The 18,686-nt window shown below is 45.0% G+C and overlaps 1 protein-coding gene across 1 annotated transcript; it reads right to left on the reverse strand.

The window, feature by feature from the left end:
* Positions 1-1,952: 1,952 nt before the first annotated feature.
* Positions 1,953-12,657, reverse strand: LOC142309791 (beta-microseminoprotein-like). Its single transcript, XM_075347245.1, has 4 exons — positions 12,603-12,657; positions 7,191-7,320; positions 5,035-5,137; positions 1,953-2,094 (listed from the first exon to the last, which is right to left on the reverse strand). The coding sequence occupies exons 1-4, from the start codon at positions 12,606-12,608 to the stop codon at positions 1,965-1,967; spliced, it is 369 nt and encodes a 122-aa protein (XP_075203360.1). The 5' UTR covers positions 12,609-12,657; the 3' UTR covers positions 1,953-1,964.
* Positions 12,658-18,686: the final 6,029 nt, after the last annotated feature.

Raw genomic sequence — 18,686 nt, forward strand, 5'->3', positions numbered from 1 at the left:
ATCACAGGCGCCAGTGTGCGGGTAAAGCAGGGAATACGAGATTGATTAATGAGCGGCCGGCTTTTTCAAAATAGTAAAAGCCGCCGGAGCTTTTATAACAGCGGTGCCGCGCCGCGCCGGAGATCGGGGAACGGTAAGTATGAGAGAGGGGGGGAACTGACCGACAGACAGCGAGAGGGACAGATAATACAGAGAGACCGACCGACAGTCATAGAGAGAGACCGACCGACCGACGGACTGAGGGAGAGAACGAAACAAAAAAAGAAAAAAAAGACCGACATCACATGAAAAAAGCACAAAACGTACAGGGAACAAACAGATGTGTTTGTGTCACTCGGACGTGCGCACAGACCCATTGACTTTCATTGGGTCCGTGCTGCGTGTTGCGTGCTGAAAACGGACATGCTTCCGTGCAGAACGGAGACACAAACGTAGCACGCACACGGACCCACGGACCTTAATGAAAAACGCACATGTGTCCTCAAACATTAAATAACATTGGTGCACGTTTGGCCGTGTCTCCGGTATATACGGAAACGGACCAAACACGCACGTGTATCACGGATGTGTGTTGCAGGCCTAAAGTGAAGCTGTCAGGTGCAATATGTACTCAGAACCATGAGCAGTTCTGGGAGCATATTGCTAATCCCTGCCTAAGGGCACACTCACACGAGCGTGAAAAATGGAGAAGTGCAATGCGAGAAAATCTCGCATTGCACTCTGACCAATGTTAGTCAATGAGGGAGAGCAGTTGGTCAGCTGCTGCGATTTTCTGCGAGAGAAACATCGGACTGCACTCGAATGTTAGCCCAGTGCAGTGCGATATACACACAGGCTGACAATGGAAGAGATGGGGGAGATTAACCCCTCCCTCTCCTACGCAGCGCCCGCCCTCAGCTTCGCAGCTGTGACCTGATTGCAGGATCGAGTCACAGTCGCATACACTCGGCTCACGCTCGCAGCAGAGCCTGAGCCTGGGGTCATTAGCATATCGCATCCGATGCTCTCGCATCGGATGCCATGCGTTCTTGTGAGTCAAACCTAACTGTCCCTGTATACACTAGCATAGATAAAGCGATCTTTAGAAAACGTATTTCTAAAGATCCTTAATGATATGCTAATGAGGCCAGCTACTAGTTTCAAGGGCGTTGGTTCCTGTGCTGATTCTTCCCTCCTAGCCTGTTAGTACACCCATAGAGGCGTGCTGACATCTTTTTCAATGCCCAGCATCATTAGCGGTGATGCGCGTACCTGTGTTCGTTGTCATCACTTCAGAACGCCGGGTTTAGGGTCAGTGCGCATGATCAGAATTCCCGGCAATTCCAGTCATGAACACTAGACCTCTCTAACGCCGGGACGTGTGCACTTGGCTTCATAGTACACATGGAAGTGTGGGGCATGCTGTTCATGCGCACTGACCCTAAGCCTGGCGTTCTGAAGCGGTGACAATGGACATAGGTAAGCATGTCAACGCTAGTGATGCTGCACTGAATAGCATGTTAGAATGCCCCTGTGAGCGTCCTAATATGCTAAGAGGGCAAAATGAGGGCAGGAACTAAGGCCATTGTGACTAGTCCCTGCGCTCATTAGCATATCATAAAGGATCTTTAGAAATATTTTTTCTAAAGATCTCTTTATCTATGTTAGTGTATGCAGGGACAGTTAGGCAGCGATTAGAAATATGCACCCAGAACTGCTTGTGGTTGTGGGAACATATTGGGCCTGACAGGTTCACTTTAAAAAAGATGAAAACATACTAAAATCCTTGTAATCAAATTTATATATCTTTAATTCATTGGTAATAGTGGAAGTTTTATAAAACGCTCCATTCCCATATTGAAGTATTGATATTTTGCTTGCATATATTTCATTGTGAATATAGTAAGATTTATATATGATAATATTTGATTTGATTCCATGTTACATATTTTGTGTTTGATTTATTGGTCTTATTTTAAACAAGTTTAAGCGACCCAAGAATCGACTTCACAGGCTTCTCCTGAGTTGTCCTTTCGCTTAACCTCCATTTCACAGGTTTTCTTGTTGAGAACTGCTACACAATTTTCTTTATCTTTGAAAATTGGTTGTTTGTATCTGAAAAAGACCAAAAACATATGTATGTTAAATGATATCAGTCTGGTTGGGTAGGCCACCAAAGTGAAAAAAAACCCCTCTTATTACAAAGCCGGAGGGAAAGAAGGAGACATAAGGGGAGCACCTTATTCTCTGCAAAAATACCAACAAGTTATAAACGCCTGTAGATATGTTCAGAATGATGTGCGTTTCATCCATCTTTACATGCTGTTCAGAGGCAGACACGTAGGCCATGTACTCACATTGAGTATTTGGTGAGTATTTGTAAGACAAAACCAGGAGTGGGTGATAAATACAGAAGTGGTGCCCGTGTTTCTATTATACATTTCCTCTGATTGTTCCACTCCTGGTTTTGAACATAGCAACAGAAAGAGGAAAATATCCTCCAAAAATTAAGTATTACTTAAAGCAAGATGGGCTGCAGTGTGTACATCGCCCTGGCCAAAAACTAGTACTCTAGCAGCTAAACCCCCACTAAAGTGGAAGCGTCACAGGTGCAGGAGGAGCAAATCACACACGCACCTCCATGGAATGGAGAAGGGCGATTGCTAAATGATAAAACTGCACACTAGTTTATATTTAGTGTAGGGACCTACAAGCATGAGGGTCTGTGACGCGGGTTGTAGGCTTACGTTTTTATGGCCATAAATACCAACAAAAACCTCATATTTATATTTTTGGACAGGATACAGCCAGGCCCCTTTCTGTTGGGCCTTGCACTGTAGAGTGTCTGTCTGTGCATGATACACAGGTGGGGTATGGCTTGGCAGCCCACCTGATCTAATAGAAGGGCGTCACCTAATAGGCTGCGGGCTTGTGACTGTGTTATCTGCATGTGTGAACAGCGCTCTATGCAAGCCATCAGTGTGCAGTTTTATCATCTAGCAATCGCCCTCCTCCATGCCATGGAGGTGTGTGTGTGATTTGCTCCTCCTGCACCTGGAACGCTTCCACTTTAGTGGGGGATTAGCTTTTGGCACCAGTGTTTCCTTAGTGATTTTCATAGCTGAAAAAATAAATGAATTACAAAGCTTCTCCTATTTATAGCAGTGTTCATCACAGACAGTGGACGATTGTACAGTGATGCCCTTCATGGGTTGTCCATGATTTTCATGGTCCTAAGGATTTAATGGGTCATTTTGATCTACGACTCAGGTTAAAAAAAAAAAAGTCTCCGTGATTTTATGTGGACCACTTGGTCTGCAAAAAAACATAGACATGCAAACAACTCCATAGACTATAACAAAAGCATGTATTGCCCAGCGTCCCCTGAAGAAGCAGGGCAGAACGCGCATCGTGTGGATGGACCTATAGCATCATTACATGCATCTAAGGTTATTACCATGGCTCACTGGAAAACCTACTATATTCATAGTTACTGATACTGGTTTAAATATAGTAGGATTATATTTCAATTTGCCTATATTTATTTGATGCCATTTTTGCTAGACAGCACTTTTATGCCATCTGGTGGTCATGTTATACATTACAGTCCTTAGCTATATCGTTACTTAAATTTGACCACATTCATGCTACCTCAATATAGTTTATATGCTGGATTGCAATTTATTGATATTTGCCTCACATCTACTGAGTTAATATACACTATGTACAATATACACTATCTACCTCACAATTTGTTATTTTACTTTTATGGTATTATTTATTGTTTATATACCTACTGCAAAAAATAAGTGTATTTATATTTCATAATTTGTCTATACTTACCGTAGTACATGTTGTTGTTTATATATGCTAGGTCTCTCATATGCATTATTTGTATCATCCTCCTATTTTAATATGTATATTTTAATGTATTTTACTCGTAAATAACATTTATTTGTTTTATCCTTGGGTACAGCTCTGTTTATTTATAGTAAATTATTGCATTGTTTGGAGCTGTTTTGTTGGGGAACAGTCCCTTTGTTATTACAGTGACTTAACATTAGTGTTATGAAATGAAATATGTAGGACTTCAAGGTGTCTTCTGTTATTTCTCCATTTTGGCATGTTCTATCACAAGTAATATTACTTTCTTAAGTAGAGATCATTGTTTCTAGGGCAGTCTACAGTGCTGATGAGAAATAAGGCCCCTTTCACATGTCAGTGAAAAATACAGACATTTTTCACTGACGTGTAAAAAATGCATACGTCCTTCCGTGTGCTGTGATTCCCGACACACGTCGGTTATCCATGTGCTATCCATGATCCGTGATAGCACATGGACGTATACTCACCTGTCCCTGCTCCTGCTGTCCGTGGTGCTGAACTCTTTGGCTCTGCTGTGTCTCCAGCCACCGCTGACCCCGCTGCAGCTACTTCCAGTCGGCTGTGGCTGCATACATGAATATGTATGACAGTAATTAGCCAGCCAGGAAGCAGCAGGCAGCAGCGGCTGAACACAGCCGCGCTGGAGAAGTATGAAAAGCTTTTTATTTTCAATGAACGTTTTTTTTATCGGGAACGTATTTCACGGATCATACCATAGTGTGGTCCGTGGGACATCAGTAATACCAGAAAAAAACAGACATGTTTCCGTGCAGAAATCACGGACACGCGTGTATGCCGCACAGAGACACAATCCATTAAAAATTACTGATGATCTACATATAGCAGTGATTCTGGTACGTATAAAAACATACGTCACATACGTACCAGAATCACTGACGTCTGAAAAAGGCCTAAAGCTGTATAAAAAACAGATCTGTCATCTAAAATAATCTGTTTACAATGTTTGCATCAGAAATCCTGGTCTTCAATGGGGTCCTTTGAAAGAACTAAACAAAAGTGCAACTATAATAACAGAAATTGTCATGTAGAACCCTGACATCTCTAGTTTAGCTATTGGTAGTTGTTTATTACTTGTAACTGAAGGGTTGAATGCAAAATAATCTGTGAACTTACTGGTCAAAGAAGGTTAAATAAAGAATAATTACTTACTTAGCGCAGCAAGTTATGCAATCGGGGTCACATGTGCACTTTGTACAGTCACTTGCTTCCCAGTCTTCTCCCAGTGTATGATATTCTCCATCCTTCCAGCAACCTGAAACATTATGCATTAGTCTCTTTCTGTTTGTATATTTATATGTGAATGTCCTGAGTTTCGTTGGCATTTGGCAGCACCATTCACTTGTGTGACATTTACACATCTAGGATATATACAGGATATAGTTTACTGTATCTATTGCCTTAATCCTGTTAACATACTCTCCAACGTCTACAAGAAAGAAGGCCAAATAGCAATTTTATGACCATGCTCCTAACCAGACCTCCTAGTCACACCTATTTACCATTTCTGTCTACCCTGCCAGGAAGAGATGTCAGACGGTGCATGGTGCCAGTGAGTGACTTTCAGCAGACCAGTCAGAGCCGCAAGCTGTAGCCCCAAATCAAGGACTGTCCTGCTTTATCTAGGAAATTTAGTTCCTATGGAATTTTTTTTTTGTATTTTTTTTATATGCAGTTTTTCCAAAAACATCTGTAAGACCATGGTCACACATCGTAAATGCTACATTTATTCTGCTGGTGATGCGTCCGTTTCCACACGTACTACAGACACGGACACACATAGACCATTACATTCAAGTGCGTGTTTTCACATGGATTGTGTGTCCTTGTGGAGCACACGCGTGTCCATGTGCTGTGCTCCACATGGCGACATGTCCGCTTTCTGTCGGCAGAACGGGTGTCACATGGACATGGATAAAAAATATAGTGGAACCTTGGTTAACGAGAACAATCCGTTCTGGGAGTGTGCTTGTTAACCAAGTTACTCTTTCAGCAAAGCAAGATTTCCTATAGGAAATCATTGCAATGCAGACAATTCGTTCCACAACTTGTTAAATGTCCCATCCTGGTTCCCTATTGTGCCATTCCACACACGTACAAACATGCACAAACACGCACAAACACGCACACACACATATTATTCTCACCTTACCTTCCGTTCCATCGCCGGCCTCCTGGATCTTGCAGTTTGCCGGTACAAGATGTGTATCGGGTAACCATCTCGACGAGGGAGGAACGTCCGTTGCCAGAGCGCTGACATCAAAGGCAGGAGCCGCTTGTCTCTGATTGGCCAGCGCGCTGCCTTTGAGTAGCAGCTGACAGCGGAAGTTCCACCATCGTCGTGATGGTTACTCCATACACATCCTTTAGCGGCGAACTACAAGAACCATGAGGCCGGCGATGGAACGGAAGGTAAGGTGAGCATAATGTGTGTGTGCGTGTTTGTGTGTGTTCGTGCGTGCTTGTGTGTGTTTGTGTGTGTTTGTGCGGACTGCAAGAGCGGGTTAGAGCATGGTGGATGTACGGAACCGGAAGTGTGTGCGGTGAGTATTTTCCTCGTATGGCAAAGCTTGCTCGTAAACTGAGTTACACATTTACAGCAAGCTTTGCTCGTTAAGAGAAATACTCGCTAACTGGGTTACTCGTTAAGCGAGATTCCACTGTATTATATTTTATTATTACTCCAATTGAATTACACAGTGAATAAGGGTATATTCTTAATTTTCATTTATCTGAAATACAAGCACCAACACTACGCTATGCTATTATGTACTATTACTTCCATTATGTTTGCAGCATTTGAAGTAATAGTACATAATAGCATAGCGTAGTGTTGGAACATTATGGTTGCCCCCAAACAATGTATGTGGATTTTTTTTTGCCTCCTTGCACCTTTTTTTTTTCTTTTTTTTTATCTGGGGGGAGGGGGCAAAAAACATTGCAGCCAGATAATTGCTATGCATTCATAGAGAAATATTAAGTGCAAGTCATGCAGTGTATTTTTATGGATATTGTATTTTTTCAAGCAGTTTGTGTTGTTTTTCTCCCAAAGAATTTTATTGTTTTTATCTTTTGTTATAAAAGGCACATTATTTGTTGAATTTTAGGAAACACAAATTGATGTTATGTGGGATCTTGAAATTACATGACCTATTATTCACATGTCTTATAATCCTAAAAATATAATAAAAAATATGTAAAAAGAAAAACCCAAAAATAATTGTAAAAATGCTGGTATTGGTGAAATATACCGTATATAATACAATTATCTTTCTCAAATTAAATCCAAGCAGGATGTCACAACTCACCGTTTTTCTGTTGACCATATGCTGAGTGTGTATGAGCATTATGAACAACGTTCCCATTTTGTTCCGTCATGCACTGAGCACTACATAAAGCTATCATGGTCGCTACCACCAGTATGTAAAGCAGGGATGCCTATAGATAGTAAAAAGACACATCAGTGATTATCAGGGTTATGCTTATTACTGATGATTGACCTCATTGCTAATATACTTTAAAAAAAATAAATAAATAAAAATACTCCAATAATTGGGTTTACATTATATATTATGTAGTAACTTGCATTTTTTGGATCTCCCTCCAGTGCCTGCCTGAAGTAAGGTTTCTGAAAGAGTTTTCAATTTGCTACATTTTACACAAAGATGCAAATTTTTAGATCCCTCACATCTGTGTGCAATTTTCTTGCTAATGAATGGAAAAATGAGTTTCACATGATCGCTCATATATCTCTGATTGAAATGGGTGTAGACGGGCATTTTTTGCAATTTTTGATTCATTTCATCAAACGTGATAAGATTCCAAGAAGGTGAGTTTGTAGTTCTAATGATTCAAGAGGAAATGTTAGTTTTCTGAGCTATGTATAATTTATTTCCAATAGATGAAAAACTGAGTTTTGAAAGTCGCAAAAAACGACTCTAAACAATGATAAAAGCATTTTTGATTTTGCGGCACATTCATGAACCGCTTCCTGTTTAGAAGAAATTGGCGCAAAAAAAGTCAAGGAATACAAGACAAAAAGGAAAAGGGACGTCAAAAAATTCTCAATGATGAATTGAGCCCTTACTTTTGTACAGTGACACCGTGATACTACATAGAGAGTGGTATCGCTTGACAAAATAACATATGGTGATGAATATACAGTCATAGGTTTTTCACTCTGCCCAAATGAGATTTCTGACCAACTCTGATTTCAAGAATTAAAATACCCTTTTGCCTATACCTTTTTGCATGGCAAGATTAATGCTGTTGTTTTGATTGGATGTTTCTGCTACAGGAGACGTCTTTGGTTTGCTGACAGATTACAGGGAAACTGACGTAATAGAGGAACTGAATGGCTGGATCACCCACCCATCACTGAATGATTGTATAATATTAAACACTCTGCATCCCTCTATGTGCAAACAGGGGGTCTCCCAATGCTGTCCCCTTCAATATGCATGTGTTGTAATCACAATATATACATTGTTTGTTATCATAGTACACTGGCTAAATGTAAGAAAGCACATACATTGGAATATATGCACTTGATAATAAAGCAACAGATCAGACTTACCATCGTAACTGCTAAGCTTAATGGCCAGATATACTTGTGGTTTCATTAATTTATATACTGGCTGTTGGCCATGTGATTCTATTCAATAATGTTATGCAAACACCGTTCATATATTTTGGCAGGCAAATGCGTATGTACAGACAGCTTTAGCGTAGTAATCAGTTTCTGATACGGCCAGTTGCTGTCATGTCTCCATAACCGACATTGTCAGTGTAAATAGTGCGTAGTGGGACTGTACCAGGGTAATCACTTTTCAGCCTGTATAGGTATGAACTGTGTGACGTAGCCCAGGTTTAGCCTTAGTGATCCAATTCTCATTTATTAAGGAATTACAAACATTTTCCTTTTCTAAGTTTTACCTGTCATGACATGACATCCTTATTAGATTATTATCATTTGACACGGGCAATTTTATTGCAGCCTGTAGTACTGAATACAGTAAAATAAAAATATTTAAAAAATAAATAATACTTAAAATACAGTGAAATTGATTCTTCATTGCATTTTTTTCAGAAGGAAGGAGTTGGTTCAACTCTGAAATCCATTGATTTAATAAACTGTTTTTCTCTTCACCATCATCTCCATTGGACAGCTTACTAAAGCATTGCTCCAGTGGGTTTTTTTTTTCAGTGCTGGAGTGGTGATTTAAATTTAAGTTTTCTGCCCCTAGTTTTATATTTACCTTCCAGCATTTTCATCTTATTTCAGCTTTGCTCCGGTCCCGCGGTGTAATCTTGTGATCGTAACTTTTGACTGGACGGAATTCACCGATTAGGTCACAAGTTCTCTATCCAAGTCTATGAGAGCAACAACAAGGCTTTCATAGATTTGTATTAAGTTGTGTCCACTGGCTCCATGAAACACTGGATCTGCAGGAGATCACAAACTGCAGGAGATTGACTAGAGCCGTGGTGAAAACAGATGATGATGACAGATGGTGAGTATAAAGCTAGGTGCAGGGGACTCATATTTAAAGCACCACTCCAGTGGTGAAGTAAAAAAAAAACCCCACTGGAGTGGGGCTTAAACTTAAGTTTTCTGCCCCAGTCTCATACTTGCCCTCCCGAGTTTTCATCTTATTTCAGCGTGTCATTATACTTACTGGTCCCACGACACGTCCTGCAAACCTGCTATCTGCTCCGCTTCTGCTTCCGGGTCTGATCATTAACTTCCGGAGGTATTCACTACACTGCTCGTCACTCGGCAGTCTTTGGCTCTTTTCGGCCGTGTTCGCGGTGACGTCAGGGTTCACCCATGGACTCGATTGAACTTTGACTGTCAACTGTCAGTGTCAGCCTGCTTCTCGCTCTGTAGAGGTGCTTGTCTGTACAGAGCGATGAAGCAGAGCTGACATTGCTCTCCCTGTGGACTACAGATTTTTTTATAATAAAGATGGAGCCTTTAAATATTTTTTTTGTTTTATTTCTAGTAAAAAAAATGTCAATGTGTTGTGTTTTTTCCTTTACTGTTTACTAGAAATTCATGGTGGCCATGTCTAATTTGGCATGATGCCATGAATTTCAGGCTTAGTATCAGCTGAGAATACAAAGCTGGTATAAACCCATTTATTACCCAGCATGCCATCACCATCAGGGCCACTGGACGAGCTGGTAAAGCACCTGGAAATGGCGCTAAGAAACAATGCGTCATTTCCAGGGGCGGCTGCAGTTTTTAGTGTGGGGGGCCCAGAATGTTTGGGCCGTACCACGCTGAGAATCCCATCCCCCAGCTGCCTGGTTTTGCCTGACTGGCAATAAATATACAGCGGAAGCCCATGCATTTTTTTATTTTTTTTTTTAAATAATTAAAAAAAAATGAATGGGCTTCTCTGTATTTTGATTGCCAGCCAAGGTAAAGCCAGGCAGCCGAGGGTGGCAGCCCATAGCCATCCGCTTTCTCTGCGGTGAAAATCAAAAATACCGTGGAGTGCTACATTATTTTTTTTAATTATTTATTTATTTTTACACTACTATATATACACTACAGTTCAAAAGTTTAGGGTCACTTAGATATTTCCTTATTTTTGAAAGAAAAGCCCTTTTTTTAATGAAGCTAACATTAAATTAAACATAAATACATTCTATACATTGTTAATGTGGAAAATGACTATTCTAGCTTCAAATGTCTGGTTTTTAATGCAATATCTACAGTACATAGGTGTTTAGAGGCCCATTTCCAACAACCACCACTCCAGTGTTCTAATGGTACATTGTGTTTGCTAACTGTGTTAGAAGGCTAATGGATGTTTAGAAATCCCTTGAAAACCCTTGTGCAATTATGTTAGCACAGCTGAAAACAGTTTTGCTGATTAGAGAAGCTATAAAGCTGACCTTCCTTTGAGCTAGTTGAGAATCTGGAGCATTACATTTGTTTTGTTCTAAATTCAGGCCAGAAAAAGAGAACTTTCATGTGAAACTCAACAGTCTATTCTTGTTCTTAGAAATAAAGGATATTCCATGCGAGAAATTGCCAAGAAACGGAAGATTTCCTATAATGGTGTGTACTACTCCCTTCAGAGGAGAGCACAAACAGGCTCTAACCAGAGTAGAAAGAGACCCCACTGCACAACTGAGCAACAAGACAAGTATATTAGAGTCTCTAGTTTGAGAAATCGACGCCTCACGGGCCCTTAACTGGTAGCCTCATTAAATAGTACCCATAAAACGCCAATGTCAACGTATACAGTGAAGAGGCAAGCACAGAATGTATGGGACAAAAGGACACAGCTTAACCATAAATACACTGGAAATCCAGAATATAATTAGAGGACAACAGAAACCTTGTATGCAAAAGTGATCAAATTTAATAAGTGCAGAATTTAAAACAACATTGAAAAATGGGAAGGACTCAAAAAGAAAGAAGTCCCCCCATATATCAAATTGCACATAAACACCAAAACCTCAATAACAGGTAATAAAGGTACAGGCTAACATAATAATACAGCCAAAAGGTACACTTAAATAACAGTATTAAATGCAATTGTATCAAAAAGGTACAGAGCAAGGAAAGCCTGCTAATACAACACCATAATCAAAATTGCACAAAAGGTGATGTGGATGCGCATGTCCGCCCCACGCATTACGCTACCTTATGTGGCTTCATCAGGGGTGTACTAACATAAACCAAGTATTCAGGCATATACAGTATATATGTGATAGGCTAATCATTAATTACATACACATGCTGTGAGGAGCCATTGAAAGGTCAAGATAGAGGTATTAACGTACCCTGCAAATCCCATGTCCTAATGCAGTCATGCTGGCAGCGTGCGCTCCACAGTGGAATGCATTGGTCACATGATACCACTTTGATCCCTGAAGGCATCAACACCCAAGGAGGCTATTATGCCATTCTGTTAAATCTCCTGATGAACTCCATCAATTACTGGGATGGAGAGAAACGCGTCGAGATCGTTTGATATGAATATTTAGAATGTCTCAGAGCACCTTTCAGTGAAAAACGAGAGATAAGTGACAATCTATTATTAACCTTTATATATTTGTCCATATTGATAAGGAGATCCCTGTAAAAAGTGGTAGGGAAGATAGGGCATATAAGGGGGAGAAGCCGAGGAATGGGGGGCATAAAAAAAGAGGATGTACTCCATTCCTAGCTAGGAGGAAGTGGATTAAAGCGGGCTTTACACGCTGCGATGCTAGCGATGGCGAGCGTGATAGCAACTGCCCCTATCGTTATGCCGATATTTGGTGATCGCTGCCGTAGCGAACATTATCGCTACGGCAGCGTCACACACACTAACCTGGTCGTCGTCGTCGCTGTGACTGCCGAACAATCCCTCCCTCAATCCATCCCACACTGCCACTCTCCTTAATATACCCATATTCTGCCACTTCCCTTAATATACCCCCCATGCTGCCACTGCCACTCTCCTTAACATACCCCCTCATACTGCCTCTGCCAAATATTGCCCCCCCCCACACTGCCCTTATGTAAAATATCCTCACTTCACACACACACACACACACACACACACACACACACACACACACACACTGCCCCTCTGAATAAAGTACTCACTGAACTACTTCTCAGAAAGCTGTGTTGCTTTCACGATTGTTCCCCCCTTCCCCAGCATCCACATTGATTATACAGCTCATCTTCTGCTCCTCCATGGAGTGCTCACCGCCATCCGACTTGTCTTTGTGGCGCCCACAGCAGTGTGATCACGTCAGCAGGGTGCTGATCTCATCACGCTGATGCACGTCGGAGCATAGACTCCACTATTCAAATGTATTTACGGCTGAGAGACGCAAATACATTTGATCAGGAAGGAGGGATCTGCCATCACCACCACTCTCCTCAGCAGTGTGTATGCCAGGCGCAAGATCGTAAAGCAGGGCCAGCACAACACAGCACAGCGCGCTGCCTCTTGGGCCTGTTGCTTTTAGCTGTGTAGTGGGATTGTGTGCACAAGCCAATGCTGCGCGGCATGCACACTGCGGAGGAGAGCGGTGATGACTGAGGATTGAGTGGCCCACAGGCATCGGCCCACTATAGGCAACGGACCACCTGGCATTTGTCAGAATTGCCCTATAGCAAGTCCGGCCCTGGCAGGGGTTGTGTCATTACATTTGAAGTCTCTTGAATGTCTCAGCTATATCTGAAGCAATTCTGATATTACCTCAATATCAGGGAATGGCTGTATGGCCAGTTTCATAGTATGTTTTTGTCTGTTCACTAAAGTTCACATCCCTTGTTTACATGGAAGCTTCAACAGCCTTGATCTGTATCAAAATCCTTGGAAATCCACTGGTGAAAGGCATAGCTCTACCTTGAGTAATAAAGTACTGAACATCCAAAAACAAACACAAAACCCGCACTGCTAAGCTTTGTCATAAATGTCATAGTAAACCTTTCTTTAATCGTGAGATTAATTCACCGGAAAAGAGAGGAAAGGTTGGCAGTTGCATAACTCCGTTTGTAAGAGGTACGTCAGGGGTTGTTACGCCCACTACAAATGCAAGACTGATAACTTTAGCACTCATCATAGCGACCTTGCTTTTAACCTTTTGTCTGCTACAAGTTTTTCTTCTCACTGCCTTCTGCAGACACATGATTCTTCTGAAAGTTCCACTTCACTAATCCTTATCCTCTCTGGATGTTGGATAAATTTAATTGAATGGTTATCGGTCAAGTTCAAATGAAACTGTCTTAGAGGTTATCATACCTCCAGTGAGAAAGCCTGGGGTTGAACAACACACATACAAAAGTGCAGGAACCCCACCTACAAGATGCAGATGTTCTGGATGCAGAGCTCATCCCCTCTGCAACCAGTGGCATACCACCAATAGAGGCAGGCCAAGCCACTGCTATGGGGCCCGTGAGTTGTGGGGCCATGGCCCTGGCAGTGGCTGCCCGTGGTGTGCGCGCTTTCACTTTCACCATTCCAGCCAGGCTGACTGTTAGGGCCGCTTTACACACTACGACATCTCTAAAGCGATGTCGTTGGGGTCACGGAATTTGTGACGCACATCTGCCCGCGTTAGCGATGTCGTTGCGTGTGACACCTATGAGCGATTTTGAATCGTTGCAAAAACATTCAAAATCGCTAATAGGTGACATGGGGGTTCATTCCCAATTATCGTTGCAGCTGCAGGTACGATGTCATTTCTCGTTCCTTCGGCAGCACACATCGCTGTGTGTGACACCGCAGGAACGAGTTACCTCACCTTACCTGCATCCATTGGCAATGAGGAAGGAAGGAGGTGGGCGGGATGTTACGTCCCGCTCATCTCCGCCTCTCCGCTTCTATTGGCTGGCCGCTTAGTGACGTCGCGGTGACGCCGAACGCACCTCCCCCTTGAGGGAGGGATTGTTCGGCAGTCACAGTGACGTCGCTGAACAGGTATGTGCATGTGATGCTGCCGTAGCAATAATGTTCGCTACGGCAGCGATCACCACATATCGGCCGTACGACGGGGGCGGGTGCTATCGATGTCGCAGTGTGTAAAGCGGCCCTTAGTCTGTCAGCGCTCTAGGTACAGTGTCCTAGAAGCTCCTCCGGCTCTGTTGCTCCGCTCTCTGGCTGAACTTGCATGTGCGTCACATGACTCCCTGGCTGACGTAGCTTTAAAGCCAGATAGAGGAACTCCGGAGGCAGTAGGGTGGGCGGCAGCCATTGGTGATTATATTACTCGTGGGTGGCTCAGCATGACATAGGCACCTGGGAGAGACGGGCACACCCCACAGTGTCAAAACACAGGAGCACAGGTGCACAGCACTGCCCAGACTGGTCCTCTACAGATGGAGCCGGGCCCGGTAATTGTATGTCCCTCCAGTAACGTGTACGCTGCCCCCAGTAACGTGTATGCCCCCCGTAATTCATATGTCCTTTCAGTAACGTTTATGGTCCCCAATAATGTCTATGCCCCCAGTGACTTCTATGCACCCTTAGAGACATTTTTAGCTCCTAGCCTCCCCTGTGATATATTTGCCCCTAGCATCCCCTGTGATGTATTTGTCCCAGGCCAGTGTGCGCTGTGCAGCCTTGTCTGTTAGTGACGGCCGTCACGCAGCGTGGCCTGTACAGCCACAGCCTGGGAGGAGCTGGACGGGAGACAAGTGGTGGCTGTGAGACTGTGACCGGGGTTATCTATGACGGCCGGTATGTCTCGCCCCGGTTGTGCTCACTCCATGATAGAAAGTAAATCCACTCTAGGGTTAATGCTGTTTCCCTACAGGCTGAAGGAAGGGTTAAATGGAAACAGGAACAAGGGCAGGTGTGCCGGGTGTGAGGGAGTGAACACAACTCCCTGAGTTCTCTGCTGGAGAGGCACATGTATATTGTTGTGGACTTTTGTTTGGACATTAAAACCGTGTTCTGTGAACCTTAATGCCTGGATCCCGTTTCTTCTGCTGCGCAGCCGACCGTGCTACCTCACATATGGTGGAGAATCGGCGGGCATGCCAGCCGGTGAGGTGTAGCTTCCATTTCTGGTGACCCGGTAGCACATGTCCTGGATTCAAGCGGCTATACTACAGCCCAAACCCGGCAACGCCATGGAGGACATACTAAAGCAGCTGGCTCAGGCTACTGCACAGCAACAACAGATGAATACACATCTGATCCGGACGTTGGATCATCAGCAGCAACAGCACCAGCAATCCTTGAAATTGCAGGAACAGAGGCACCAAGAACAGATGGTCCTCCTGGCCAAGTCGATCCGTGCCGGACCGGCAGCAACAACCCCGGGACCGGGTAACGACGGCAGAGTCCGGAAAGCGGTGAGACAAACGTTGCAAAAGATGACCCCGGGGGATGATGTGGAAGCGTTCCTGGCGGTGTTTGAGCGGGTGGCCGAGCGGGAAAAGCTGCCGACCCCCCAGTGGGCTGAGGTATTGTCGCCCTATCTGACGGGGGAACCCCAAAAAGCGTACCTGGACCTCTGTACCGAGGACGCCATTGACTATGTGACCCTGAAAGCCGAAATACTGGCTCGGTTGGGGGTGAATACCTATGTACGGGCTCAGCGGGTAAATCAGTGGTTCTATGAGGAAGCCAAACCCGTACGCTCCCAGGCCTATGACTTGTTGCATCTTGTAAAAAAGTGGTTGCAGCCTGACACTCTGAGCCCGGCGCAAATGGTGGAAAGGGTAGTAGTGGATCGTTTTGTGCGCACTTTACCCGTCACCGTTCAACGGTGGGTAGGACAGGGTGACCCGAGTACCCTCGACCAATTAGTGTCCCTAGTAGAGCGGCATGTGGCTACGCAGGACTTGATACGGGACACTGAGACTTTGCGTACCGCCTGTCGGTCTGGCCCCTCCAAGCCTAGGGCCAAGGACCCACCGCTGACAACGGTGCAGGAGTCCCCTACCGTCCCGTCTGAGGCCGCGCCCGCCATTCCTGAGGTCCGGAAGGTTCTGTACCCTAAACGACAACCCGTCAAGGGGGTTTCCGTCCCCATTAGATGTTGGCGGTGCCAGCGGGTGGGACATATGGAAGCCCAGTGTCCACTCACCACGGAGCCCATGGATTGTGGGGTTACCCGGCGGGGTTAAATGTATGCTCAGGTGGTGTGTACCGCTGACCTGGTCTCCCCAGAGACGGAGCCCCACTTGTGCCAAATACAGGTGAATGGATGTCCGGTTACAGGATTGTTGGATTCCGGAAGCTTAGTGACCCTTGTGCGATCAACCCTAAGGGCTAAAGTAAAGGCCACAGGACGTACCGTGGGGGTGGTTTGCATACATGGGGACCGCCGAGATTATCCCACGGGGATTGTTACCATCACAGTACCTTGCGGTCAGGTGCAACATGAGATGGGACTTCTTAACACTCTTCCTTATGACGTGATCCTAGGAAGGGATCTGCCCTATTTTTGGACTTTATGGAGGGGACCCCCTAAGTCCCCTCAGATATTGATCAATCCGGGACCTGAGCCCTACAATCCTGAATCCGGGACGCCTGCCGTAGGGGTCACCATGATAGGGACAGAGTGTGAACCCGATAGGTCACCCCTAGAGGTATTGGCAGGAGAGGCTGAGATGGTCGAGCCTATCCCGGAGTTGGAGGCGTCCCCGGATGCGTTTGGGACAGCCCAACTCCAGGACCCTACGTTAATACATGCCCGGAGTCGGGTGACAGTAGTTGACGGGGTGGCACAGCTGCCCGGTGCCCAGGTAAGGTACCCCCATTTCGCTCTTAAGCAAGATCTACTCTACCGGGTAGATGAAATACGGGGCGTGGAGGTAGAACAGTTGGTGGTGCCCCAGCCGTATCGCCGGCGGGTCCTCGACTTGGCTCATAAACACCTGATGAGTGGCCACCTAGGGGTCAAGAAAACGCAGGAGCGAATATTGCAAAGGTTCTATTGGCCCGGGGTCTTTGGGGAGGTAAAACGGTTCTGCGAAACCTGCCCGGAGTGTCAGCTTACCGCACCTCTGACCCATTTTCGCAGTCCGTTGGTACCGTTACCCATTATAGAAGTCCCTTTTGAACGGATAGGGATGGATCTGGTGGGGCCCCTCGTAAAGTCCGCTCGAGGGCACCAACACATCCTAGTGATCGTTGACTATGCCACCCGGTATCCCGAGGCGATACCTCTCAGACATACTGCAGCAAAGCTTAGAGCTCGGGAGTTGTTTGCTGTGTTCTGCCGGGTGGGGTTGCCCAAGGAGATCCTTACGGATCAGGGGACCCCATTCATGTCTAAAGTGACCAAAGAGCTATGCCGGCTACTCCAGATCAAGCAGTTGCGTACGTCTGTGTATCATCCTCAGACGGACGGTTTAGTCGAGCGTTTCAATAAAACCCTGAAAACCATGCTCAAAAGGGTGATTTCAAAAGACGGGAAAGACTGGGATATAATGCTTCCCTATTTGATGTTTGCCATCCGAGAGGTGCCTCAGGCATCCACGGGGTTTTCGCCTTTTGAATTGTTATACGGGCGACATCCCCGGGGATTGTTGGACCTGGCAAAGGAAACATGGGAGCAAGAGCCCACCCCCCATAAAAGTGTGATTGAACACATTTTAGGTATGCAGAACCGCATAAGCGCCGTCACGCCAATTGTGAAGGAGCATTTACAGGAGGCTCAGGCCGCGCAAAGCGGCCGCTACAATAGACAAGCCACCGTGCGGACCTTTAAACCCGGGGATCGGGTGTTGGTATTAATCCCCACGGCGGAGAGTAAATTCCTGGCTCAGTGGCAAGGCCCCTACGAGATAAAGGAAAGAGTCGGGGTGGTTAACTATAAAGTATTGCAGCCCGGTAGGCGGAAACCTGAACAAATATACCATGTCAACCTATTAAAACCTTGGCAGGAACCCCATCTCCCTCCTCTTCGGGTCGTTCACCTCCGGCTCCGGCGACCTCCGGAGAGGACGACCCGGAAGTAAGGATTGGAGAAGCCCTCACCAAGACCCAGAGGCGAGACGCCAGACGGTTGGTTCAGCAGAACCCCGATGTCTTCTCCGAGCTGCCCGGTAGGACCAGTCTGATACGACATGATATTGTCACCGAGCCCCACCTGAAGGTATGCCTGAAGTCATACCGGGTACCGGAGGCTCGACGACAAGCCATATCGGAGGAAGTAAAGACAATGTTACGCCTGGGGGTCATCGAAAAATCCCGGAGTGAATGGGCTAGTCCGATTGTCCTAATACCAAAACCCGATGGCTCCTTAAGGTTCTGCAATGACTTTAGGAGATTGAACGAAATATCCAAGTTCGATCTCTACCCCATGCCCCGGGTGGATGAGCTGAT

The sequence above is a fragment of the Anomaloglossus baeobatrachus genome, chromosome 5, assembly GCF_048569485.1.
Source record: "Anomaloglossus baeobatrachus isolate aAnoBae1 chromosome 5, aAnoBae1.hap1, whole genome shotgun sequence".
Classification (NCBI taxonomy): domain Eukaryota; kingdom Metazoa; phylum Chordata; class Amphibia; order Anura; family Aromobatidae; genus Anomaloglossus; species Anomaloglossus baeobatrachus.